We start from the raw sequence: 25,081 nt of genomic DNA, 5'->3' as shown, positions 1-25,081 counted from the left end.
AATTTAGACTAGTGGATTACTGGGGGCTCAGTGAGAACAAGTTTGAGAGTGAAAAGCTCTAGGGGGTCCATTCTTAGTGGGCGCTCCCACACTTCTGTGAGTTTTACTGTCAAGAGTCCTACCAGGTTCTCACAGTGCTTCCCTCAGAGAGAGGGGAAGAAAAGCCATTTTGAAATATAACCAGAGCGTTCTGTGTTTCCTTAGTGCCTGCCCTCAAAGGAAACTGTTTCACTGGAGCCGAAGGTGGTTGGGTTTTACCAGAGCCTGACCAACCCCCCCCCACGGGGGGGGCAGGAAAAGAGCTACTCCAGCCCCTTCTGCCTTCCTTTCTCATCTAAGGGGAGGGGTGTGAGACCCAGGGACCTAGGCTCACTGAGAGTAGATCATAGCACCACCATAGATAGATGAAGGGCCAAGGAAGATCTAGAATATATGGACTATACAATGGAATATGGTTCAGCCTTGAGAAAGAAGGAAACCCTGCCATTTGCAACATGGATGTGTTCAGGGACTTTACGGTAAGTGAAGTCATTTATGTGTGGAATCTTTTAAAAAAGTAATTTGAACACAGAGAACTAAGACATAGAATGGTTATTACCAGGTGAGGGCTATGAGGGAGGGAAGATGCTGTTCAGAAGATACAAGCTTTCAGTTATAGATGAATAAGTTCTGGGAATCAAATGCGTAGCATGGTGACCATAATTAAAAATACTGTATTGTACATTTGAAATTTGCTAAAAGTAGATCTTGAATTCACACACATGCACACACACACACAGAGTATGTGAGGTGATGGTATGTAAGTTAACCCAATTACAGTAATCATGTCACAACCTACATACATATATATCACAACCTATATATATGTCAAATCATCACATTGTACACTTTAAATATACACAGTTTTGTCAGTTATACCTCAGGACACCTGGGAAAAAAGGTCATAGGACTCCAGAACACTTTCCTTCCTGCCACACCTTCCCAACACGTCACTAAAGGCCTACACATCCAAGTTCCTTTTATCCAGTACAGCATGTCTGGCTTTCAACAGAAAAATTAAAAAGGGAAAAACACGGTTTGAAGAGACAGAGTAAAGCATCAGAACCAAAGTCAGATGTAGTAGGGATGTTGGAATTATCAGACCAGGAATTTAAAATAGGTATGGTGGGGGTGCCTGGGTGGCTCAGTGGGTTAAGCCTCTGCCTTCGGCTCAGGTCATGATCTCAGGGTTCTGGGATCGAGCCCCACATCAGGCTTTCTGCTCAGCAGGGAACCTACTTCCCCCTCTCCTTCTGCCTGCCTCTCTGCCTACTGTGATCTCTTTCTCTCTTTCAGATAACTAAATAAAATCCTTAAAAAAAAATAGCTGTGGTGAATATGTCAGGGACACTAATGGAAAAAGTAGACAACGTTCAAGAAATAGATGGGTCATGTCAGCAGAGATATTGAAATTCTAAGAAAGCATTAAAAAAACACATTGGAGGACAGAGTAAAAAAGGTGAATGGCATACATGAAGAAATAGGGAATTTCAAAGAGAAATGGAAACTAAAGAGGAAAAAAAAAAAAAAAAGAAAGAAATAGAACTGAAAATCCCAGTAACAGAAAGAAAGGAACTCACTTGGTGGGCCCAACGGCAGACCCTTGAACTTCGAGGAGTAGCTTGGAGATGAGCCAATAGAAATTATTCAAACTAATTTGCAAGAGAAAATGAGAAAGAAAAGAAGAGAGAGCCCAAAATGTGGGACAATATCAAAGGGTCTAATATGTAGGTAATTGGAGTCCCAGGAGAAGGTAGAGCAAGAATAAGCCAGAAGAAATAATGGATGAGAACTTTCGAGTATTGGTAGTGGTTATCAACCAAAGGGTTCAAGAAGCTCATCAAATTTCAAGAAGTGTAAATGAAACAAGATCCCATTTAGTCACCTCATAGTAATATTACTAAAAGAAGAAGTTAAAGAGAAAATGATAAGCAAGAGGGGGAAATTACATACAGGATGGGCACAGTGTTCAGAATGACCACTGATTCTCTTCAGAAACAAGACCCAAAATGAAATATGGATGAAATGAAGTGCAATGAAAATGAAGGAGACATATTTTTATTTTATTCAGTCAAAATCCCAGAGAATTAAGTCTCCAGGAGATCTGCATTACTAAAACATGCTAGAAAAATTCTCGAGGCTGAAGGAAAAAGATACCAGATAGTAGCCTGGATCGGCAAGAAGGAATGAAGAGCAAGAGAAAAAGAAAAAATGGGAGTAAATATAAAGGCTCATTAAAAATTATGTATTTATAGCTATTTGTTGAGAAGCCTGCTGTCTATTCAAAATGTATCAAAGTTCATACCCTGTGTGAAAGTAGAATATATGGCAGTGAGAGCTGTAAGGATGGTGGGGGGTAAATGGAATGATACTGTGTTTTACTTTGTTTTATGAAATAGTATATTATTTGAAAGTATGTCATGATGAATGCAGAATGCACATTTTAATTTCTAATAACCTCTAAGGTAACATATAGAGGAGGGAAAATGGAATCCTAAGATAATCATTTGATTTTCCAGAAGAAGGCAGGAAAGGAAGAAGAAAGGAACAAAGAACAGAAAGGACAAATGGAAGAGCAATGCCCAGGTGATAGAATTAAACCTAGCCCTATCAAGAATTATGTTAAATGGAAACATTTTGAACACTCACTTAAAATTTAAGGCAGAGCTTATCAGGTTAGGCAAAAAAGCAAGACTAAAATACACGCATTTTTAAGGATATAGATAGAGATTTAAAGGAAAGAATGTAAAATAGATACCATGTAAGCATCAAACATAAGCAAGCTGATATGGCTATGTTAATGTCAAGTATACTATAATAAAGAAGGAGGTTCCATAGTGGGAGGAGTTCATTTGTTAAGAACTCACCATTTAAAATTTTAACTTAAAAGAATACAAAATAGAAATAGAACCAAAAAGGAGAAATAGACATCGCAGAATTGCAATGGCAGATTTTAACAAAAACCTCCAGTGACTGATAAAAATAAACAGACAAAAATCTGTAAGAATATAGATGGCTTGAACAACACTACTAACCAGTCTGATTTAATTGACCTGAATAGAACACTGAACTCCTAAATTATAGAATATTCATTCTTTTAGTGTTCCCATGGAATGTTCACCAAGATGAACATAAGCCCAGCCATAAAATAATGTGTTTGAAAGATTGATATCATAAAGAGGATGATGGTAATGAGACAGTAATTATAATAATCTTTTTAGATAATTCTGACATATTGGAAAACGAAGCAATATCTTTTAAAATAATCCTTGGGTCAAAGAAGAAATAAAAAAGGAAATTAGAAACTATTTCTAATGTGTGATAATGAACCATGTATTTGTGGGATTTACTTAAAGAAGTGCTTAGAGGGAAATTTGTATCTTTAAATGCTTATGTGAGAAAAGAAGAGAGATTTAAAATCATGAGCACATTCCTCAGGTGAGCTCTCAGGGTTGCTCGGCAATCCTGCTGTAATTCCTTTGTTAATTAGTTTTCCTGCCCTTGGAGTGCCTATTTCATATCTTTCTTTCCACCTCAGATTTCCCCCCTGAGCTGATGACTTCCTTCTTATTTCGCTGGGAAAAGAAAGGCAGTCAGAGGAGAAGCAGACATCTCCTTCTGCCAGATCAGTCCACTGATAAGTTCTGTACCGATGTGTACTGCTCACCCTCCTTTAAAATGGTGAGCGATGATGCTTCTGTCAAAAACACGGGACCCCACATCCTCATGCTCACTCCAGGACTGTGTTCACGCTCCCTCTTTTCTGCATCATCTCCACCCCCACTCCTTCTCCATTATACCTACCACGTATTAGTATATGGAGAAATCTCCGGACTTCAAGTCCAGACCATCCTCTACCAGTTTCCCCATTTCTTGCTCCCCTTCACCGCAGAATACCGTGAACGAACGTTCATGCCCTCACTGCCTGTACCTTCTTCATTTTCTCTTATCCCCATTAAAGTTTTGTCCCACCCACTCTTAAAATTTGTGCTTGTCAGCATTACTGGGGACTGACTTCCCCATGGCCAAGTCCGGTGCTGAGTCGCAGGTCTGGGGAACATTTCTTTACTTGGCTTCTGGGCCGGCACCCTCTGGTGTTTCTCCTCCCTCACAAGCTATTCCTTCTTAGTCTCCTTTGATGATCTTCCCAACCTCTGCACGTGGGAGTGCTCCAAGGCTTGGTCATTGACACTCTTCTCTGCCTTCTTCCGTTCACTGGGTGATCTCATCCAGTCCCAGGGCTCGAAACGCCATCTTTGAGCTGATGTACGTCTTCTGTTTCTCCTCTCCCCAAGATTTCAAACTTGTGGATACTACTGCCTCCAAGAGAGCTGCGCTTGGATTTCTAATACGCGCCTCACACTCTACACCTGAATTCTTTCTTCCCCCTCTTCCCTGTTACCCCACGGGAGCTCTCTCCTCTTCCAGCTCTTGTTTGTGTCTTCTCTCTCTCATACTGGATATCTTCCACCTGTGTATCAAATCTGTACAGCTGTTGGCCCTTCTGTGGCTCCTGTTCTCCTCTGAGAACATCTCTGTTTAGCAGCCGCCTCCTGTCTGGTCTCCCTGCTCTTTTCATCACCCCACTCCACAGGGAAGGAATTTGCCCGCTTTCTTCTAACCACTTTTCCCTCCATTCACTGGGTTCCAGCCATACTGACCTCCTGGAGGCTGCCTTCCCACACCAACCGGGTTTCTGCCTTCTGCCTGGAGGGTTCCTCCCTGAGATATCTACATGGTTTCCCGGCCTTTTGTGACCACCTGTGTACCACCCAATTCCTGCACCTCTCTGTTCCCTCACTGTCTTCTTTTCTTCATAGCTCTTGGCATCACGTGACATTATCTGCTCATCTGTTGTCTGTGAAGAACATAAGCTTTGTGGCTGTGTTCACTGCTGGGTTTCTTCAAGCAGCTAGGATGCCACCCAGTGCACAGTGCGTGCTTATTAAATATTTGCTGAGCAAACTGAATATGCTTAATAATCATCCTCTGTTTTCTTAGTTCTTACAAAATGCTAGAAAGAATATTGTTAAAGAAGTATACAAAAAAGTTCAGTGTGGTTAACTCTGGGTGACATTTCTTTTTATTTTTCTGAGTTTTCCAGATTTTCTGCCACGTGCATATATTGCTTTTATACTCACATATATTGCTATTATACTCATAAACATAACGAAGATGAAAGAAATCAGAATGTTAGTGGTGGATGTCTTGGACTGGACTTTAGTCCATTTTCCCTATTGTTTAGCTTCCTGTGTTTTCTGTGTTTCTTCTAATAAGCATGGATTGCTTTCATGGTAGAAAAAAAAAAAAAACTTTAAAAAGGGGGAAAAAAACCTGGGGCCCAATAATTATAACTTGCTGTTTTATGGAATTGAATGGTAATTGGACTTTACTACAAACACTATGATAAAGTTTTTTTTAACTTTCTTATTTTAAAATGATTTTAGACTTATAAAAAGGTCAAAACCAGGAGAGAATTCTCAGACTTTCATGTGCATATTATTTTACCACATTTTTTTTCTCAGAGACTCTTCCTCCTGCCCTCCTTTCTCCTATACGCACATACACGTATATATTTAATATATGTTTACTATTTTGTATTTTTAATATTACGCATTTTATGTTTAGTAAATACATTTATATACTTAACTCTATTCTTTAATCTGGAACAGTTCCTCAATCTTTCTTTGACTTTATAACTTGACATTTTAAAAGGGACCTGTTTATTTTCTGGAATGTCTTGGTCTGGGTCTTCTGGTGTTTCCTCATGATTAGACTTAGGATATTGGCAGGACTATGACAGAGTGATGACACCTTTTCCTCTGTGCATTTCTTCTCAAACCACATAGTCTCTGCCTGTCCCAATACTGCCCATGGTGACTTCAGTCATGTATTATTTTCAGTCACGATAACATTTGGTTCTTTTTTTTTTTTTTTTTAAGATTTTTATTTATTTTTTTGACAGAGACAGATCACAAGTAGGCAGAGAGGGAAGCAGGCTTCCTGCTGAGCAGAGAGCCTGATGCAGGGCTTGATCCCAGAAACCTGATATCATGACCTGAGCTGAAGACAGACGCTTAACCCACTGAGCCACCCAGGTGCCCCTCTGTGGGTTTTAATCCATTATCTTTATAATTTAATTTGATGCTTACATTTTTCCTGATTAGGCCAGTGGGAGCCCTTCTGGCCTGGCTCCTGTGTCCTTTGTGACATGTATCTGCCACTCTCTGAGCGCTTTTGGACTTTTCTAGAAAAGCACAGCCAAGTACACTAAGCTCATGTTGTACTTTTCCACCCTCAGCTGTGGAATCAGTCCTTTTTCCAGGGAGCCTTGTTACTTGTAGAGGAGAATGAAAAACTAAAATCTCAACAAATCAAGATCTAGGTACTAGATGTGTCTTAAAATTTCTGAAGGACCTTGTTATGACTAGTTTCTTGTTCTACAGAAAGGACTCCTGTCAGACACAGTGGTTGTTTCCAGTAAATCTTCACTTTTAAATAAAATTGAAAATCCAGGCATAATTTTGAATGCTTTGGCAGTTTAGAGGCTTGCCTCTCAACCTGACATACTTGGACACAAGTTGATAATGGTACTAATAATGCCATAAGTGGATCCTTTGTCAGTAAAGAATGAGTAAATTGCGCTTACCTCAGCATGGTTTTTTTAATTCAATTCAGAATTATTTTAGTTTAGCTATTAATGGACTTGCCATCGAAAGAGTGAGTAAAATTAAGCCTTTCAAATAAGTTGCTATTTGCAAAGCGGAATACTGTAATTTGTAACATTTTATTCTTGTTCATCAGGAAAATATAATTTCTTCCATTTTCTTTAGTCACTTATAGCAGCTGGCAAAAGATTAAGTATGAGTCCTTAATTTCTGCTTCCTTTTTTACAAATTGAGTATTTCCTATAGAAATATAGTGTCAGTTGCATGCTTTTTTTTTTTTTTTCCTTCAAATAGGGTTACTTTTAAGCATTGAAGGTAAAGGACACGTGTTATTGATCCCTTTCAACTCACACAGCATCTAGCAGAGTGTGTTCTCAACAGTAGCTGCTGTTGCAAGAGGGGATGGTGTATACTCCCATATCCTTGGTGATATATGCTGCCCCTATTAATCAGATTTCTGCATAATCAAAGGGGAAGGGAAAGGATTTTTTCCTAGGGCAGAGATATGGGTGGGAATATGTCTTTTAAACTGAATGTGCAAGTAGAGAAAAATTAGTTGGTTACATTTTGACCGTGACTGATTCTCAAAATAAACAACTGATAGTCTTGGATATAAACTGTTTGGAACGTGGTACTCTTGTCTCCAGGTCATCCAACTGAAGGGGCAGTCATTCTACTAAATGGGTGTCATGAAACAGTAGTTCCAAAGGATGTTACCAGGTGTTTCCAGGCCTTGTCAGTTTGAACACATGGTATGCTAGATGGTCTCTAGTAGGGTCCTATTGCACATAGCGTATTAAAGATTTGAGATATCCCAAGGCATAGAAGCTTGTTTAATCTTTACAGCCCAGTGTTTTCCAAACTTACTTGGGGCCGGGAGGATTTGTTGGTTGTGTACTTGTTAACAAGAAAGCACTGAAAAGAGATCATATGTTTTTTATTCAGGAGATACTCTCTGAGCACTAACCCAGCACAGACAATACAGAGATAAAAGATATCACTTATACTCTCAGAGAACTTACACAAAGACAACATTCAGTTATGTGAAGAGTCCTGCGACTGAGGTATACTTAGGGTATTGTGGGAACACAGAGAGAGGCATCTGATCTTATAGACCCCTACCTGCATCCTGAAGGATTGATCTGAAGCTAATGCATTTTTATTCATTGATTCCACAATCTTTTTGAGCACCTACTATAAGCCAGGCATGTCCTAGACCTTGGGGATTGATAAAGCAGTGCACAGAACCGACGAGAGTCCTTGTCCTCTTAGATCATACAGTCTCATAAAAGGAGACAGACAGGAGACAAGATGAGTAAGTAAAGTGTACAATGACAGCATGGTGCTAAGTGCCAAGGAGAAAAATAAGTGGGTGGGTGAGGATGGGGGACATTTGTGTGCATGTGTGTGGTGAGGTTGCTAGAGGTGTCTCAGAAGGTCCCATTTGGGTATAGATCTGGATGATGTGAGGGACCAAACCCTGTGAGTCTCTGGGACAAAACAGTCCAAGGAGAAGGAACAGGAATACGCCCGACCAGAAGCGAGAATGATTGGCATGTCTGAGAAGGAGCAAGGAGACAGTGTAGGTGGAGTGGAATATGCAAGGGAGAGGGTGATAGTTGCTGAGGCCAGCAGGGTAAAGGAAGTTAAATCACTTTGTAAGCCTCCTATGGCCTTTGACTTCTATTCTGAGTGAGGTGACAAGGCATGGGAGGGATTTTTGAAAGTGCAGACCAGGAGCGGAATCTGTGGGAAAGGGGAACGGGTTTAGACATTGCAAATAGTTCATTTTGACTGGAGCACAAACTTCTGACTGCGCAGAAGTGAGGTGCACAGGGCCTACTGCGTCCTTCTCAGAGGCCTAGATTTGAGCTTGAAAATGATAGGGAGCAATAAAGAATTTGAGTAGGAGGGAGAGTCAGGTCTTCCTTTAAGAAAGATCATTTGGGGGGCGCCTGGGTGGCTCAGTGGGTTAAAGCCTCTGCCTTTGGCTCATGTCATGATCCCAGAGTCCTGGGATTGAGCCTCACATCAGGCTCTCTGCTCAGCGGGGAGCCTGCTTCTTCCTCTCTCCCTCTGCCTGCCTGTCAACCTACTTGAGGTCTCTGTCTGTCAAATAAATATAAAAAAAAGAAAGAAAGAAAGAAAGAAAGAAAGAAAGAAAGAAAGAAAGATCGATCATTTGGTAGCAGTGTGATGAACAGATTTGAGGGTGGGAGGTGAACCTGAAAGCAAAAAAAGCCAAAGCTGTTGATCTATGTCATGCAGGAGGGAAACAGGGAGGGTGTGAGCTCAGGGGTGCTGGGGAGAGACAGGTGCCATTGGTGTTCCATGAGCTTTAGGGGGAGGCAGCAGCCACTGATGACTGCATTTCTGCTTGGGCTTCATTTCAGGTTGGTTGATGCCTTTCCACACAGGGATGCAGGGTTGAGTTAACGTGAAAATGAATTCCTATTGGAATTCCTATTTGAGATTCTTATAGGATATCAACATGGAGATGTTCATGAGCTAATTAGAAACACAAGTCCAACACTGGGGAAAAAGTGTATAAGCCAGTGAACAAACATTAATTCTGGATACCACATCTAGTTAACAGAGTTGAAAAACATATGATTTGTGTGAAGACTTTATTTTATTCCTTTGCCTTTTTGGAAACTGCTTTATCTATTGTGGGAGTGGAAACTGTTGGCAGAATTTTAAGTGACTCCAGAGGACCATACAATAGATACCAGACTTACAGAGAAACAATTTACTGCTTTGCTGAAATCAGTAGTCTTGGGGATCCCCCTTTCGGTTTTGGCAGGAGGGATGTCTTTTTAGATACAAGATGTTTTTATTGCTTTCTTTATTGTTTTCATTTTTTTTAGAGAAAGCTCCTCTTGTTAAGACAGTTATACCATGAGGGGTGTCTGGGTGGCTCAGTGGGTTAAAGCCTCTGCCTTCGGCTCAGGTCATGATCTCAGGGTCCTGGGATCGAGCCCCGTATTGGGCTCTCTGCCTAGCAGGTAGTCTGCTTCCTCCTCTCTCTCTGCCTGCCTCTCTGACTACTTGTGATCTCTGTCAAGTAAATACATAAAATCTTTAAAAAAAAAAGTTATACCATGAGAATTTATGAAATTATATTGCTTTTAGATTCAGAAGAAATGCTCATCCATTGTCTTGGAGTGATCATTTAAGAAACAATATTTCAGTCCATTTCATTAACTAAACAGGTAGTTAACAATTAAATAATTCATGGAAGTTGCTAATTTCTAGACAAGGAAGTTCAGGGAAGTATATGATAATAAAAGCAAGGGATTAGAAGTTAGAAGACCAGAGTTTTGTTTCATCTCTTACTGCCACAGACTAGCCATGAGATTTGGACAGATCACCTTACGATGGTCAGGTTAGTCACCTCGAAAATGAACACAGTAACTCACTGTTGACCTCATGAGCTGGTGCATTCATTGAACAGGCGTTTGTCAGGAGGCATTGTTCTAGGGCTGGACTGCGACACTTAGCAGGGTATGGTTTTTACTCTCACAGTTTGCCATGTTGTGAATTATAGCTGTCTGGAAAGTGGATATCAGAGCACCATATAAATTATAAAGCACTGTGAAAATGTCATAGTGATTCTTGCTTTAAGTATTCTTTCCAGAAGATTTAGGTTCTCTTCTCATTTGGGTGATAAACTGGTAGAAATGCAAATAAATGGTAGTTTACACACAGACCTTAAATCCTTCCCCAAAATTAACTCAAAATGGAGCATAGTCCTAAATATAAAACTATAAATCTCCTGGAAGGTAACATGGGACAAAATCTAGCTGACCTTCGGAGTGGTGGTGACTTTTTAGATACAACACCAAAGAAAGGCATCACAATGAAAGAAAAAATTGATAAGCTAGGCCTCATTAAAATTAAAAACTTGGGCTCTGTGAAAGATACTGTCAAGAGAATAAGACAGGCCACAGAATGGGAGAAGATATTTGCAGAAGACATAATCTGATAAAAGCTGTTACCCATAATATACTAAGACTGCTTAAAATTCATTACTAAGAAAATTTTTAAAACGGGCAAAAGACCTGAACAGACCTCTCACCAAAGAAGATGTACAGATGGCAGGCACAGAGCATATGAAAACATATTTAACCTCATCTGTCATCAGGGAAATGCTCTCTGCATTTGCAAATGCAAATTAAAATGAGATAACCACTTCACACCTTTCAGAAAGGCTAAAATCCAGAAAACCGACAACAACAAATGCTGATGAATGTGTGGAGCAATAGGAACTCTCATATGTTGCTGGTGGGAATGCAAAATGGTGCAGCCACTTCGGAAGACAATTCGTTTCTTATAAAAATTAACATACTTGGGGTGCCTGGGTGGCTCAGTAGGTTAAGGCCTCTGCCTTCAGCTCAGGTCATGATCCCAGGGTCCTGGGATGGAGCCCTACATCGGGCTCTCTGCTCAGCAGGGGACTGCTTCTCTCTCTCTGCCTACTTTTGATCTCTCTCTCTGTGTCAAATAAATAAAATCTTATAAGAAAAAAATTAACATACTCTCACTATATAATCTGGCAGCCTTGCCCCTTGGTGTTTACCCAAGTGAGTTGAAAACTCATGTCCACCTAAAAACCCGCACACAGATGTTTATTCATCACCACCAAACACTGGAAGCAACCACGATGTCCTTCAGTAGGTAAATGGGTAATCAAACTAGTCCATCCAGACAGTGCGACGTTATTCAACACTAAAAAGCAAGCTGTCTTGCTGTGAAGGAACCTGAAATGCATATTACTAAGTGAATGTGGTTAATTATAATTAATTATGATTTCTACTGCATGACATTCTAGGAAAGGCAAAACTATGGAGACATTAAAAAAAATCAGTGGGTGGCAGGGGTTTGGGGGTGATAAATATGTGGAACATAAAGAATTTTTATCAGTGAAACTATTTTGTATGATACTGTAATGGTGGATACATGTCTTTATACATAGGTCCAAATCTGTAGAACATTTAACATCAAGAGTGAACTCTAATGGAAACTGAACTTTTCATGTAATAACATGTCAGTGTGGGTTTATCAGTTATAACAAATGCATAATAACAAATGTGTGAGGTTGATAGTGGGGGAGGGTATGGAGGGTAGGAAGTATATGGGAATTTTCTGTGCTTTCTGCTCAGTTTTGCTGTGAACTAGAATGTGTTCTTAAAATTAAGGTCTCTTTTTAAAAAAGTGGTTCTTTCTGGCAGAGGAAATATGCCCTGCACACTCAGGATAGACAGTTATTAAATGTTTGTTGAATGAATAAAGGAATGATGTTAGGATTTGGAAATCCAAGCAGGTACTTACTCCTACGTTTTCAGAAATTTTTTTTATTACATTTTAAGAAAAGTGGGAGTAGTTATGTCTGGCATTCTCAAGAATCCATACAGAAAATTTAACTCCGAATACAAAATACTGATTTTAGAGAGTGCCAGAGTCAGTACTGTATCCTTAGATTTCAAAATACAGATTAGAACAGTTTTATGCCGTTGGAGAGTGTTAGGCACAACGTAAGATATCTAACGTTTCTGATGGCGAATGAAGCAAAATCTCAAATTTAGAAACCAACATGATTTCTTTATCTTGGGAAGTAAAAGGAAGGTTAAGGTCCCAAGATTCTATTTATTTGTAAATTATGCAAAATGAGAGTCATTTTTTCCCCAAAGAAGTTTAATGGGAAACAACTTGGTGATAGCTCATGTAGCAATTAAATGAAAGTTCTATACTCTTCGGGGTATTCTAAAACCATACAACTTCAGGTCAATTTCAGATAGATGTTAATATTCACAATACATTTTCAAAAGTTCTAAAGGCCCTTGACTGTGACACTTTATTTTTATAATCATTTGCACAAAATCCCACATGTTGACAGTAATCGGTATTAGCAAGAACGTGTGAAGGCTGCTTCAGCACTTCTTAACAGATGGCCTTCTCCATTCATTTTCTTCTCTAGGCAAACATGCTGAAGACATATTTGGTGAGCTGTTTAATGAGGCTAACAACTTCTACATCAGAGCAAATTCTCTTCAAGACAGAATTGATCGCCTTGCTGTCAAAGTTACCCAGCTGGATTCAACAGTGGAAGAGGGTAAGTAATTGCATGAAAGCAATGAGCTAGAAGTGATGTTGACAAGACGGTAGTCATTAATTGCGGTGTAATCACTGCTTTTTCCTTGGGGTAGTGTGCTGATATTTCATCTTGTCCTTTCTAGAAGAATATTGCGGGTTGGGGGGCACAGTATTGGGTAAGATAGTAATTAAAGAGTCTTATCTTGTTTACCTCATAGATGCCTTCAATACTCTTTTTTAAAAAAATACACATATAGTATTTGTTTTAAAGGATTCTTTGAATATTTTTGCTATTAGAAACCCTAGTTTATGTCATTGGTGGTTCTTTTAAAGATACTTTCTTATTTAAAAGTCATAGTCACTCCAAAAATGTGGTCCAGATAAGAGGGAGGGTACTACTTACACAGCGTGACTGAGGGAAGGCATGAAGGCATCTGCCTGCTACCCTTGTTGGGGTTGATGCCTATAAATAATCATGGTGATCTGCGATTTACCGTCTCAATAAATAGCATTTACTGATGGCCTTTAGGCGTCATGGTTGTAAAATGAAGTTAATACTGGTAAGTACTGTGTAGGTAACTGGTAATAATTTTGAGGATAGACCCTGAAATTGAGACAGTTTCAATAAAATGAAAATTCAGCAGTTCCTTTTTAAAGATTTCCCTTTCTGTATCTTTTAGATGAGAGACTGAGATTACACTAGAAAAAAATATGTAAAAATAAAGTACAATATACAGCATTTCATATTTCTTTGAGAAAAATGTTCAGATTAACAATTATTTTTACCTTTATGTAGTAGTTTTGATTTCTCTTATTGTAGTAAAATGATCTTAATATCTGATTTTTCCACTAGACTTAAAATAGTTGTATTAATGAAAAAACTGGAAGTTTTTTTCTTTTTTAAATGTAGTGTTTTAGGGAATTCATCCCTCATCATTTAAAAAAATATATTTACTAGTGTTCAGGTCTTTTTCAAAGGTCAATATTAAATTCATGAATTAGAAATTGGACAAAAATGTAGAGCATTGAAATTTTAATATCCCTTATGAACATTCTTTAATCTGATTTTTAAGATATATTTTATTTGAAAAAGTAAAACCTTGGCTAGCTATTTGGCCTATTCAGATAAGAAATTTTAGCATCTTAAGCCAGTCATTCATTTTTCACCTTGGTATCACAAATGATTTTTAATATTTACTCATCTTCCTTCAGTTTCTTTGTGGGATCTTGTAATTGGATTACCAGTGATAAACCTTGTGCTTGAAAAGGTTAATCTGTACACTAGAGGTCATAAGATTTTACACTGTATCTCATATCCTTAAAATTCCATCCAATCAAGATTTACCTGATTACTGTCTTTGGCATGGATTTTATAGTAGAAAAAAGCCATGTGACCAAGTTAGGAAATCTTTGTTCTATTTTGAGTTTGCCTTTTTTTGCTGGGTGATCTTGGAAGAGTTACTTAATACCCAACTCTCAGCTCTGTTGGTCAGGTGGGTTAATGGACCATGTTGCCCAATTAGAAAGTGTCTGTCAAGGTTAGATGAGTTAATACATGAGATGTAAAGTGTTGCGCAGACACAAGAAGTAAGTATTATCAGCCCTGATTTCCTTACCGCTGAGTGTAGTTCAAATTTGGCTCCTTAATTTCTAGGACTATACATATTTTGAAAAACCTTGCCATCTTTCCTTAATGTCAGTGTCAGGAAAACTTCATGTGTTTTTTACATTTGCTTTTTTTTTTTTTTTTTTTGCAAACATATTTTTTACATGTATTATATTCAACTGGTATTAACTGAATATTTTTTTCCTCCAGGATACCCAAACCTTTGTATTTACATACCTGTTATGCTCAACTCTATTCCTGTGTGGTTTCTGAAAAACACTATTATAAAGAATGATGTTCTAATATTAGGTTCAAAGAAATAATTAGATCACTACAGAAGGAGAAAAGACGTGATCCGTCTTCATTTTATAGGACAGCTTTATTTACAAGAGGGAAGGAATATACATGCTATTTAAGTGTGGTTTTAAGTGAACAGAATAAACATGATTTTGTTATTCTAGAATCATAAGTCCTACTTATGATTGTGTCTCAAATGATACTCATTGCTGAACAGTTAAAATATTTCTATATAACTCAATCTGGGGGACTTTTTTCTAAATAGTGTCACTACAGGATATCAACATGAAAAAAGCTTTCAAAAGTTCCACAGTCCAAGACCAGCAGGTGGTTTCAAAGAACAGCATTCCTAATCCTGTTGCTGATATTTACAACCAGAGCGATAAGCCACCTCCTCTGAATATTCTTACACCGTACAGGTATGGCTTCATACATTCCCAGTGCCTTTTTAGTCTAGATTAGTTGAGAGAGGAGATCAGTGCTGTGGACGTATTTTTTTCAAACTTTGAAAGTAATTGCAGGTATTATATACAATGAAATCAGTTCCTAGTACAGAATTGTTAAAGGTTTCGAATTTCAAAATAGAGATTAACTCACCCAGAGAAGTGTGAACTCTAATGTTAGCTTTGGTAGATATCTATAGTAGATAGCTACTTTTGTAGATACCTGAGTGTGTAGATATCTGAAGTAGAATTTTGTTACTCTAGAATCAAAAATTCTACTTATGATTATGTCTCAAATGACACTCATTGCTGAACAGTTAAAATATTTCTATATAACTCAACCTGGGGGACTTTTTTCTAAATAGTGTCACTACAAGATATCAACTTTCGAAAGTTCCACAGTCCAAGTAATTATAAAATTACACATTGTATAATGTAGTGTGTGGTTATGTTGTTCCTCATATTCAAAGTCAGTTTTAAAGGAACTGCATAATTCATTTATCATGCAGCGAAATACCTGTCTCAGCATTTCAGCACTGCAGAGACTTTTGTCACTAAATTCAGAAAAATGCATGCTGCACCTAGAGATTCTTAAAGAGTGAATAATACAGTCAACAAATTAACCTGTTACTGTAAAATGGTAGGACTCGGTATCAGGACCAGACTTTCCAGAAAAAGAATGGAAAATCGATGGTGGAAAAAGTTAATATTAAGCAATTGAAAATACTTGTTAAAAACACCTCTCCTACCTCTTACCACGTTAGTGTTTTCCTTCCATATTTTGTCACCTTCTTTCCCATCTCCCTTTTCCATATGCCTTCTCATTGTCCTTCATCGTACACCTTGTTCTTCTCCCACCTTTGCCCTCCAGGTAAGCTCATTCCCTCAGCCTCTGATGAGCACAGGCTGTGTGGTAGAGGGTGTCCTGATGGCTCCCAGGACTAGCTCCACTGGGTAACAGACTCCCTTTACCACTGAATGGGTTCTCTCTTTCTGGTGCCGCCATCTTGGGCCTTTGGTCCTTCTCAAGGAGTGCTCAGAGTATTTTTGGTCTGAATTCCTGTTCCTTCTCAGGACCCAAAGGAGATGTTTGGACCCCCCTCTATTGCAGCCCTGCTAATAAAGCAGCAGTTCCAGCTACATTCTTTTCTTAAGCATTGACAGAAAGATTCTCTCAAAAAAAAAAAAAAAAAAAAAAAAAAACCAGTAGAAATCCCATGGAAACTATGATGGAAAAGGGCCGATGGGCCACAGTTTTCTATGAAACATGTATGCTTTTCTGGAAGTTTTAGCAAACTCATCTAAAAATTAATAATCTATATGAATAGTAGTATTGTAAGTCTGATGTTTTACCTTACAATTTCACTTTCATTCAATAGGCATATTTGGGGGGGCAATTTCAGATTTATTTAACACTAGAAGCCACAAGGGCAGGCCTGTTAAAACTGTCCTAAGACACCTCACTAAATAATCCTGTTCCAAAGGAAAAAGCTTAGAAAACTCAGTGGGCCACTTATCTTTGATGAATTGAGATCATGATTAGCTACTTGTGGTGATAGAAAAATTTTAATTTTATTAAAAAAACGAAGTAACTTCCATAGATATTGTATGTGTATATTCAGTTTTACGGAAAATAAAAATGTCTTTAACTCTTTAATAGTGTGTTTAAGAGTAACAGTGCTAAAAATTCAAATGTACTATTTGACAATAAATATTTGAGGTATATAAAACACTAAGGACAGTGTTAATATGAACATGAGAACATGACTTGAAAATGAAGTATTTGGTTGCTATCAACACTGGGCATTCCTGCTTATGTTCTTATGTTGAGATTAATATTTGCTCACTGACATGAGCTACTGCCTTCATTAAAGTATTAGCTCCCTCTTTAAAAAAAAAAAAGGATGCATTTTATATGTCTTAAATTTTGTAACAAATTACTGTTGAGCTTTTCTCTATCTTCATTCCATTTGGAAGGCCTGGCATCTTTGGGAGACTATTTTTCACAGTAATGTTGTTAATAAAATCTCTGTAATGGAGGTCTCCTATCAGTTAGGAAATTTGTAAAGGAAAAAGAAGGATTTCAAGTCATCATAGATGAAAGTGTAAAGCAACTTGCCATTTAGTGATTTTCAGACCATCGATTGGGCCAGAGTAGCCCCCAGAGGAACCTGGGCCATAGTTTGTGATGACGAGAAGCTCCCAGAACATGGCATAGCAGGAGCATCAGGGAAGGGCAGGCAGGATTTCCCCCTGGGCTCTTTCAGTTAGTTTGCATTTACTGTTGGGGCATAAACTTTTTCTTATACTCATCTCACTGTGCCTCATCTCATTTTGCTTTTCTCTGGGCCTTAAATGACTTACTGAAACCCTGACTTGAAATGTAAATGCTCTGCTTCCTTTTGAAGGTAGTCTACAGGCCAGATCCTTTTTTAAAGCGTTAGTCTTAGAGAACATTTAGTTCATGTTATGATTATTTTGAGCTTTACTTTTGATTTATATTACAACTTGGGATTTGCATTGGTTTTATGATAGATGAATAATTATATAAATCCTTGAAATAGTGGTTGTGGTAGGACTTGAAAGAGCAGTGTCACTATTGAATTCTCTTTGTGAGTTACTTCCACTCCCATCACACTTAGTATGCTGGGAACTAGTTTTTGCTTCTTTCCGAATTGAGTAGATGTTGGGCCAGCATACTTACTAATAAAAAGAAAAAGGGACAGCGTACTTACTAATTTTTATCCTAATAATATGGAAGCTCCAGAGTAGAGGTGAGTACCGTACACACTGAGAACCCATTCATCTCTGTAGATGGCCCCTCTTAGAATAAACAGAATGTTTCCTGAAATAATTGAGGTATCAGAGATCATTGTTTGCGAGCCATATGGTGATTTTGAGGCACTTTTATACTTAAGTCTAAATTAGCCAGAGTACTTTTTACGTGATTATTCTAGAAAAAGTTGCTAATCTTTCATGTTCACCTTTTTTTTTCCCTTCAAATGAGGAGATCAGAGAGAATGTGTAGATGCAGATGTTGTCATCCCTTGAGTTAAATAGAGTGAATATTCACCTCATGCAGATGTTGTCATCCCTTGAGTTAAATAGAGTGAATATTCACCCCACAGGAATATGTCTAACAGCCTCTTCTCCCCACTCCCGACTTGTGATACATTGATTTACAGAGATGATAAAAAGGATGGGCTGAAGTTCTACACTGATCCTTCCTATTTCTTTGACCTTTGGAAAGAAAAAATGCTGCAGGACACAGAGGACAAAAGGAAGGAGAAGAGGCGTCAGAAGGTAAATAATTCTAGTATGGGAACTCACAAATTGACGTTGAAATGAGATCCTGGTTTAGAAATAAGTCAATAAGTCCTTTATGCAAATGGTTGGTATGCTGAATTTAGTGCAGAAGTAGAGGTTGCATTTTTTACATAATGATACTGACAATTCAGTCTAACACAGTAATACTATTTTTCAGTAAATACTTTCTGATTTGTTCCCTAAACTTGCTTTGCTTTGATAGAAGTAGTGACTAGAACTTTTGTTTGTAACATGTTTTACAACTCTTCTCCTGCTCTTTAAATTTCACAAAGCAGCCAACATTTCTTATCAGATATAATGACCTGCTCTCATCTCTTTAAAGCATTCTCAATTGGTGCATTGCTACCTCGCTGTAATTAACACCTTGATGAGATGTTCATATTGGATTGAAAGGCATGTGTGATCTGTATATTTAGGGCATAGTATTTATCAAACAATGAGATTCCTTTCGGTGAGGTGTAATAGGCAGGCAACTTGTAAATCTGAAGGTTGATGACCACATTATGACCACATAATCACATTATGTGATTCTCTTGGAAGAGAATAATCTTACTCTTGGAAGAATAATCATGCTTTGCTCAAGGACTACCCCTTTAGGGCCCAGAAATTAGACTTCACCTACTGAGAGTTAATTCTCCAAAGGCAAATATTTGTCAAGACTTTTATATGTAAACTGTGTTTTTAAAAAATGAGCACCTGGTTTGCTTGACAAATGTTAGAGTGCTTTCTTTAGGACAAAACCTTAGCATGTTGTGGGTTAGTGGCCTTAATGTTTGGAGGCTTCTAGATGTACTGGAACCATAGAAGCCACAGTTTGGGATGGAAGAGAATTTAAGATTTGAAAACGGGATTTAAGAAAGGGAATATGGAGCAGTTTACTGACTACAAGGGTAAGGTGTTCCCACTGAAGTCCAGGAAAGAATTCTAAAGGTTGGTTATTCGTGCTCTCTCCTGGTGCTGTGGGTGGAGAGATGAATAGAGAAATCTTGGAAGGGCTGCTGAGTGTTGAAGGTGGAAAGTGTCCAAGTGAAGAAAGTATTAAGTATTTAAGTGAAGAAAAAACTGATCCTGGTCTCTTGACGGGAAAAGAAACAGATTATCTCAAGGCCCATTGGTCCTTACACCTTTTTATACTAACAGGAATTTAAGGGTATTTTCCTTTAAAACATGCCTGTCCTTTTAAGTGGTCTTCTAGGTTTCCCTTCTCAGTGATACTTTTGGCAAAAATATCTGAGTTTTTTAGTGGTGTTCTTCAGGGGAAACAGTCTTAGTGTATGGGTGATTATCATGTCTTCAAAATTACACCATTTCCTTGACTGTTTTGTCTCATTACACATTCCTCCAACACATAACATTCTGATAAGTTTCTTATTCACTTATATAATAATGTTTCTTGAATGCCTTCTACGAGCTGGATAAACAGTGGTGAGGAAGGATTATCACCGTCACGGAGATTACAATGTAGTGGGGGAAACAAACATTAAGTAATCATGCAGCTCGCTAGAAATCATAAAGAGGGAAAGAATTTTGAAAATTCTAGCACGAAATCTTGTATTATGTAGGAATAGAAAATGAGACCAGTTAATCCTTTGTTTCCCAGGATTTCCGAAACACAGGTTACTTTCAGTTTGGAGCTGAAAATTCTCTCTGAAGAAAAAATTAGTTTAGAAAATTTGGGGATGAGAAATCCATTGTTTCTGAACTTCATTTCCTGGTTTAAAAACATCTTTTAAATGATGCAAGTAAATATGTAGTTGTAAGTGTGTAGTTCCAGTGCCTAGTAAATGTTGTGAAGGGAAAGTACAGTGTGCAGTGGGTGAAGTGACAAGGTGTGTGTGTGGGGGGGGTGACATTGCAAATGAGGCGGTGTCATTCACTGAGCTCCAGCAGTGGGGAGTTAGAAGTCTGCTAAGCAGAGTCCGCGTCAGTGCCTATGTGTGCACGTGTGCGTGCACGTGTCTGTGTACGTGCATGGTCATGAGCCGGGATGCTGGAGGAGTGGGGGCAGAGGAGGTGAGGGAAGCTTCCGAATCCAGGAGCATTAGAGGTAGAGGCAGCTAGGATCGTCCTGGGCTAGGAGATGGTTGGATACATTCCAGGGGCTTTAATGGAAGCCAGTGTAGTTGGAATACAAACACACGACTGTGAACACTTGGTCACAGTCGGTTTGTGCGTACGTGTGTGTGTGTGTGTGTGTGTGTGTGTGTCTTTGTGCATGATGATGAGTGGATTTGGAGGCTAAACCACTGTAAGGAGAGTCGTAGATGATCGTAACACTTGATCTAAACACGTCCACATACGTCTTTTAAAAAGTAAGGGTGACAGTTACTGATGACTACAGTGGTTCTTAATCAGGAGGTATGTTGAAATCCATTGAACTCTCCCTCCTTTTGGTTTCTACAAGTATACGGGCAATGCATGCTGGTTGTAAAACACTCATGTTACACTGAAGTGAATACATTAGTGTAGAAAATTTGAGGATAAGATTTTCCTTTCCCAGGTGTCACCAATCATTAGGAGTAACTGTACATTTTTAGACGTTTTAAAAAGCATTCATAATTATATGCATACACTTCACAAAGCACTTTTATATGCATAGAATGGTACCACACCCAATGTCTACACAAGCACATGCAGACATATACATATATTGACATAATTAAAGATGTCCTGTGTTCTTTTTAATAGTTGTATAGTACTCAAAGGTGTGCATGCTACGTTAATTGTTTACTCCTTACTGTGTTAGGACATACTTTGGTTGCATGTGAAGAGTTGCTTAATAGGACTGTGGTACTGCGTGATCCATGTGCAGATAAGTCTTCTGGGTAAACTTCTAGAAAACAAATAATGAGCTTTAAATTTTGAAAGAAACCATCAAATTGCCCCCTGACCATTAAAAGACAGAACCAGTTTACACTCTTAACAGACTTCTTCCAGACCTGCATATCATTATTATTTTATTTTGAAGGACTCATCCCTCCCCCACGAAAATCTCATTTGCACTACATACCTTTTCATATCTTTATTAACTATTTATACATGTTCTGTGAATTCCATGTTCACATCATCTGCCAGCTTTGTCCAGGCACCCACCGTGAACCATCAGCCACCCTTTCACAGGACCTGCCTTCCCCCTTCTAATCTGTTCTCCACAACCTGGAGGGATCTTTTCAGATTGCTTCAGCTGTGTGTCAGCCCCTCCCTTCTCACCTTTGATAGTTTCCCTTTGCCCTTGGGATAAAGAACAACACCTCTGACCCGGCTTATAAGGTCTGGCTTACCTTTGAGATCTCAGGAGCCATTCCCCCTAATTGCCCATGTACCTTCTTTCATTCCTCCTGATGTGCTGCTGTCCTCAGAGCTGGCTCACATTCTGTCGGCTCTGCCCATGCACCCGCCCTGCTCCTCTGCAGAATGATGCCTGCTCACATGACGGGGCTAGTCTCGGCCACTCCCTGACTTCCAGATGAGGTGCCATTCGGTATATGATGCATTTATGTTTTACCATATTTTATACCTGGACATTGTTTGTGTCCTTTTCTGGGCCTCTCGCACTGGACCGCAAGCTCCACGGAGGCAGATTCCTTGTCTTTTTGTCTGCTGTTTGTATCCTCAGCGCCTGACCTGGTGCGTAAGCTCACTTGGGTCTGACCACTTAGCACTCGTGTGTCTTCTGTAAAACCATGTGCGGGAGTTCTTTAACAGGAGTCTAGGAGTTAAAAGCACGTAGTTCTCATCTTTAAAGACCATGACCTCTTACTTGGGAATTATGAAAAACACATAAACATGTAGCAATAACTGTCCTCACCTTTGAAGAAACACCTGTGTAGGACCCAAGTTTTTACTGGATACATTTTTGCTGGCAAAGTAGGGCTGAAGCAGACTGATTCTCAATATGGTAAGGTAAGTTCTTAGCATGTTTTTGTTCCATGTTAAGCTAGTTGCAGGATTAGCTTAAATATTCTGTAATAATCTTATTAGAAACTGGCAATAGAATATTTTGAGTTATTTTGTGAAAGATGATTGCATGTTAACCATTCAGTCAAAAGTGTGTAGTGGTAGGACGTGATTTGTCTGTATCTCAGACACTTATCTCTATCATGCAGATCTAAAAGATCTAGTACATTAAAACAAGATAAAAGCCTAGTAAGGTGCAAACTCTTTACCAAAAATGATGGTAAGCAGTTCCTGGAGTTAGCTGCTGCAGAGTAGCTTCTGTTTATTTAGGTTAAATGGTTAAGTATCAGTTACTGCTGCTGGGTCTATGTCAGGTAAGAGAATGTATACTGTGTTTGAATTTTTCAGAATGTTCGTGTGATCCGAAATGGGAATGTCTCTTGTCTGCGTGCCGGGCTTGTTTCCCGTTCATTACAACTGCATTTAACCTGCTCTTTTCCTTTCCCTTCTGTCTCGGCATGCTTACTTTCTCTTCCTGCACATCAGGAGCAAAAACGTATAGATGGCACAACCCGGGAGGTGAAAAAGGTTAGGAAGGCCAGAAACAGGCGCCAGGAGTGGAGTATGATGGCATATGACAAAGAGCTTAGACCCGACAACAGGCTGTCTCAGAGTGTGTACCACGGAGCGTCTTCCGAGGGATCCCTGTCCCCAGACACTAGGTGTGTGTGCGTGTGTTGTAGAAAGCCTCTGTGTAGTAAATTGGTTTTATTATATGTTGGAAACGCACCAGTGTCTTTGGTGTTTATATGGCCCATGATATGTTGCAAAAACTTTCCTTAAAAATTAATGATATGTATTTTTTTGACTTTGAAATAATACTTGAAAGTGGTTTCATTGTATGTTGGGTTACTTTGTATGATTTTCCATCACTCAAACTCGTTTATTGTTCTATTAACCTAGATGTAGTCTTTTTAACACTGATGCTATATTTGGGCTTAATAACTGCCAATGACTTACATTTTTAATAATCGTTTACTCCTTTCTCTCCCTCTTTAGCTTAGAATGTTGAATTTCTTTTGCCACGTGATAGCTAAAAATAATTAGTAGGTGGTAATTGATGTGCCTAAGACGGAACTTCAGTATTTTTTCTGGAAACCTTTTCTAAGAGTGATGAGCCAACGAGTTAGTTATTTATTCAGTTTACTAATCTTATGTATTCTAATTTCAGGAGAAGAATTCTGTTGGAGTTACTTTAAGAATTTGTAAGCATTTAAATAAAAATACTCCTTGCAGGGGCGAATGATGTGGTCGCTAAATCACATTTGTTGCAAAAGGGACTCTCGGTACAACAGAGTCTCACTAGTCAGTTAATGCTTGGGCTTTAATTTCCCGACTCTGCTTATGTAAGGTCGGGGTCTCCCACTGGTCAGAAACCTCAAGAGTTTTCCATCACCATTTCAGAATTTGAACAGAGAATGTTTATATGACTCAAGAATGTTTCAAAAACAGCAACAACCTGTACCTTACATTATATCTGTGTCCTTTTTTCTTAATTTTTCTCTCTATAACCTCAGTGTCTAGCACAGACTCTGCACACAGAAGATATTTCATATTTGGTACTTTACCACACCCAGAAATATACCCACCCTGGAAGGGCTGTCAGTCATTGGTTGGCTATGCTAGAAGATAAGTTCTAGGCAGTTTTTCTGTACAAGCTGATATCTGTTCAGTACTCAAGAATTATTGGAGATGTAACTGAGCATTCACCTCAGGTGTGAATCTCTATGTCCATTTATGTCCATAGAAAATAATAATGATGATTCAGATTTGCTCACAGGTCTTCGGGTGAGGAGGGGTACTTGAATATTATAGATAGCCCCCAGGGTACTCCCCCCCCCAAGTAATTTGATTGTGATTATTTACTCATGTTAAACATATACTTTATTTTATAATGCTCCATATATATTCTTCTTTCAGTAGGTACAGGTGGAAAAATGAGGTTTTTTAATCCCTCAGTTGAATGTTTGCTGTTCGTTCTAGCATCTGAGATTCACTTGTTCCATGTTGGGTATAAAATCAATGATTACTGAGATGATTTAGTATTCTGCTTTTGTATTTATGTTGTTTAGATAGATCTTCATTTATTTTTCAGAACACAAATCCTATTTCCTGTGGCCTCTTACTATCTGTAACAGATAACAGATTAAAGTTCATCATTGGATTCTATCCCTTAAATTAGAATCTTTTGTTTTTTATTTTACTGAAGTATATCAGTTTTTTTCTTACTGTAAAATAAGAGGAACTTCTAATATTTGGAAGTTACAGAGAAAAATTTAAATCTTATCCATAATCCCATCACCCAGAGAAACCACTGTTTGCTTTTTAGCGTCTTTCTTTCTTTGGTCATTTTTCTGTACATATATATGTTTTTCTCTTACAAAATTGAAATCATGCTCTATGTTTTTTATTTGTTGACTTTTGTTATTTCATATTTATGTCTTAAGCATTATTTAGAAACATGGTCTTTAGTGGATATATGGGGAACAACAGAGTTAAATCTAATATCAGATTCCATGGCATGTATATGATCTGTTCATGTAAGTAATCTGTTTTAACCCAATCCACATAACACTAACCATAAAGTTTTGCTTTCTCTGTAAATCAGGAATGGTTTGATTGTAAGCATAAATTCAGAATGAGAATGGACA

At 38.4% G+C, this 25,081-nt stretch overlaps 1 protein-coding gene across 2 annotated transcripts in view; it reads left to right on the top strand.

Annotated features, from left to right (window-relative positions):
- WASF3 (WASP family member 3) overlaps positions 1–25,081 on the top strand; it is a 128,935-nt gene that overhangs the window by 93,750 nt on the left and 10,104 nt on the right. The window contains exons 4-7 of one of the 2 annotated variants that reach the window (XM_059144112.1): positions 12,685–12,819; positions 14,969–15,122; positions 18,332–18,449; positions 22,917–23,092. In XM_059144112.1, the coding sequence (XP_059000095.1) occupies positions 12,685–12,819; positions 14,969–15,122; positions 18,332–18,449; positions 22,917–23,092 (583 nt within the window). The remainder of the gene's footprint in view (positions 1–12,684; positions 12,820–14,968; positions 15,123–18,331; positions 18,450–22,916; positions 23,093–25,081) is intronic. The other variant, XM_059144113.1, reaches the window with a different exon arrangement.

The sequence above is a fragment of the Mustela lutreola genome, chromosome 13 (assembly GCF_030435805.1).
Source record: "Mustela lutreola isolate mMusLut2 chromosome 13, mMusLut2.pri, whole genome shotgun sequence".
NCBI lineage: Eukaryota > Metazoa > Chordata > Mammalia > Carnivora > Mustelidae > Mustela > Mustela lutreola.
Note: the sequence above shows the minus strand (reverse complement) of the source record. Positions and strands in the feature narration are given on the sequence as shown.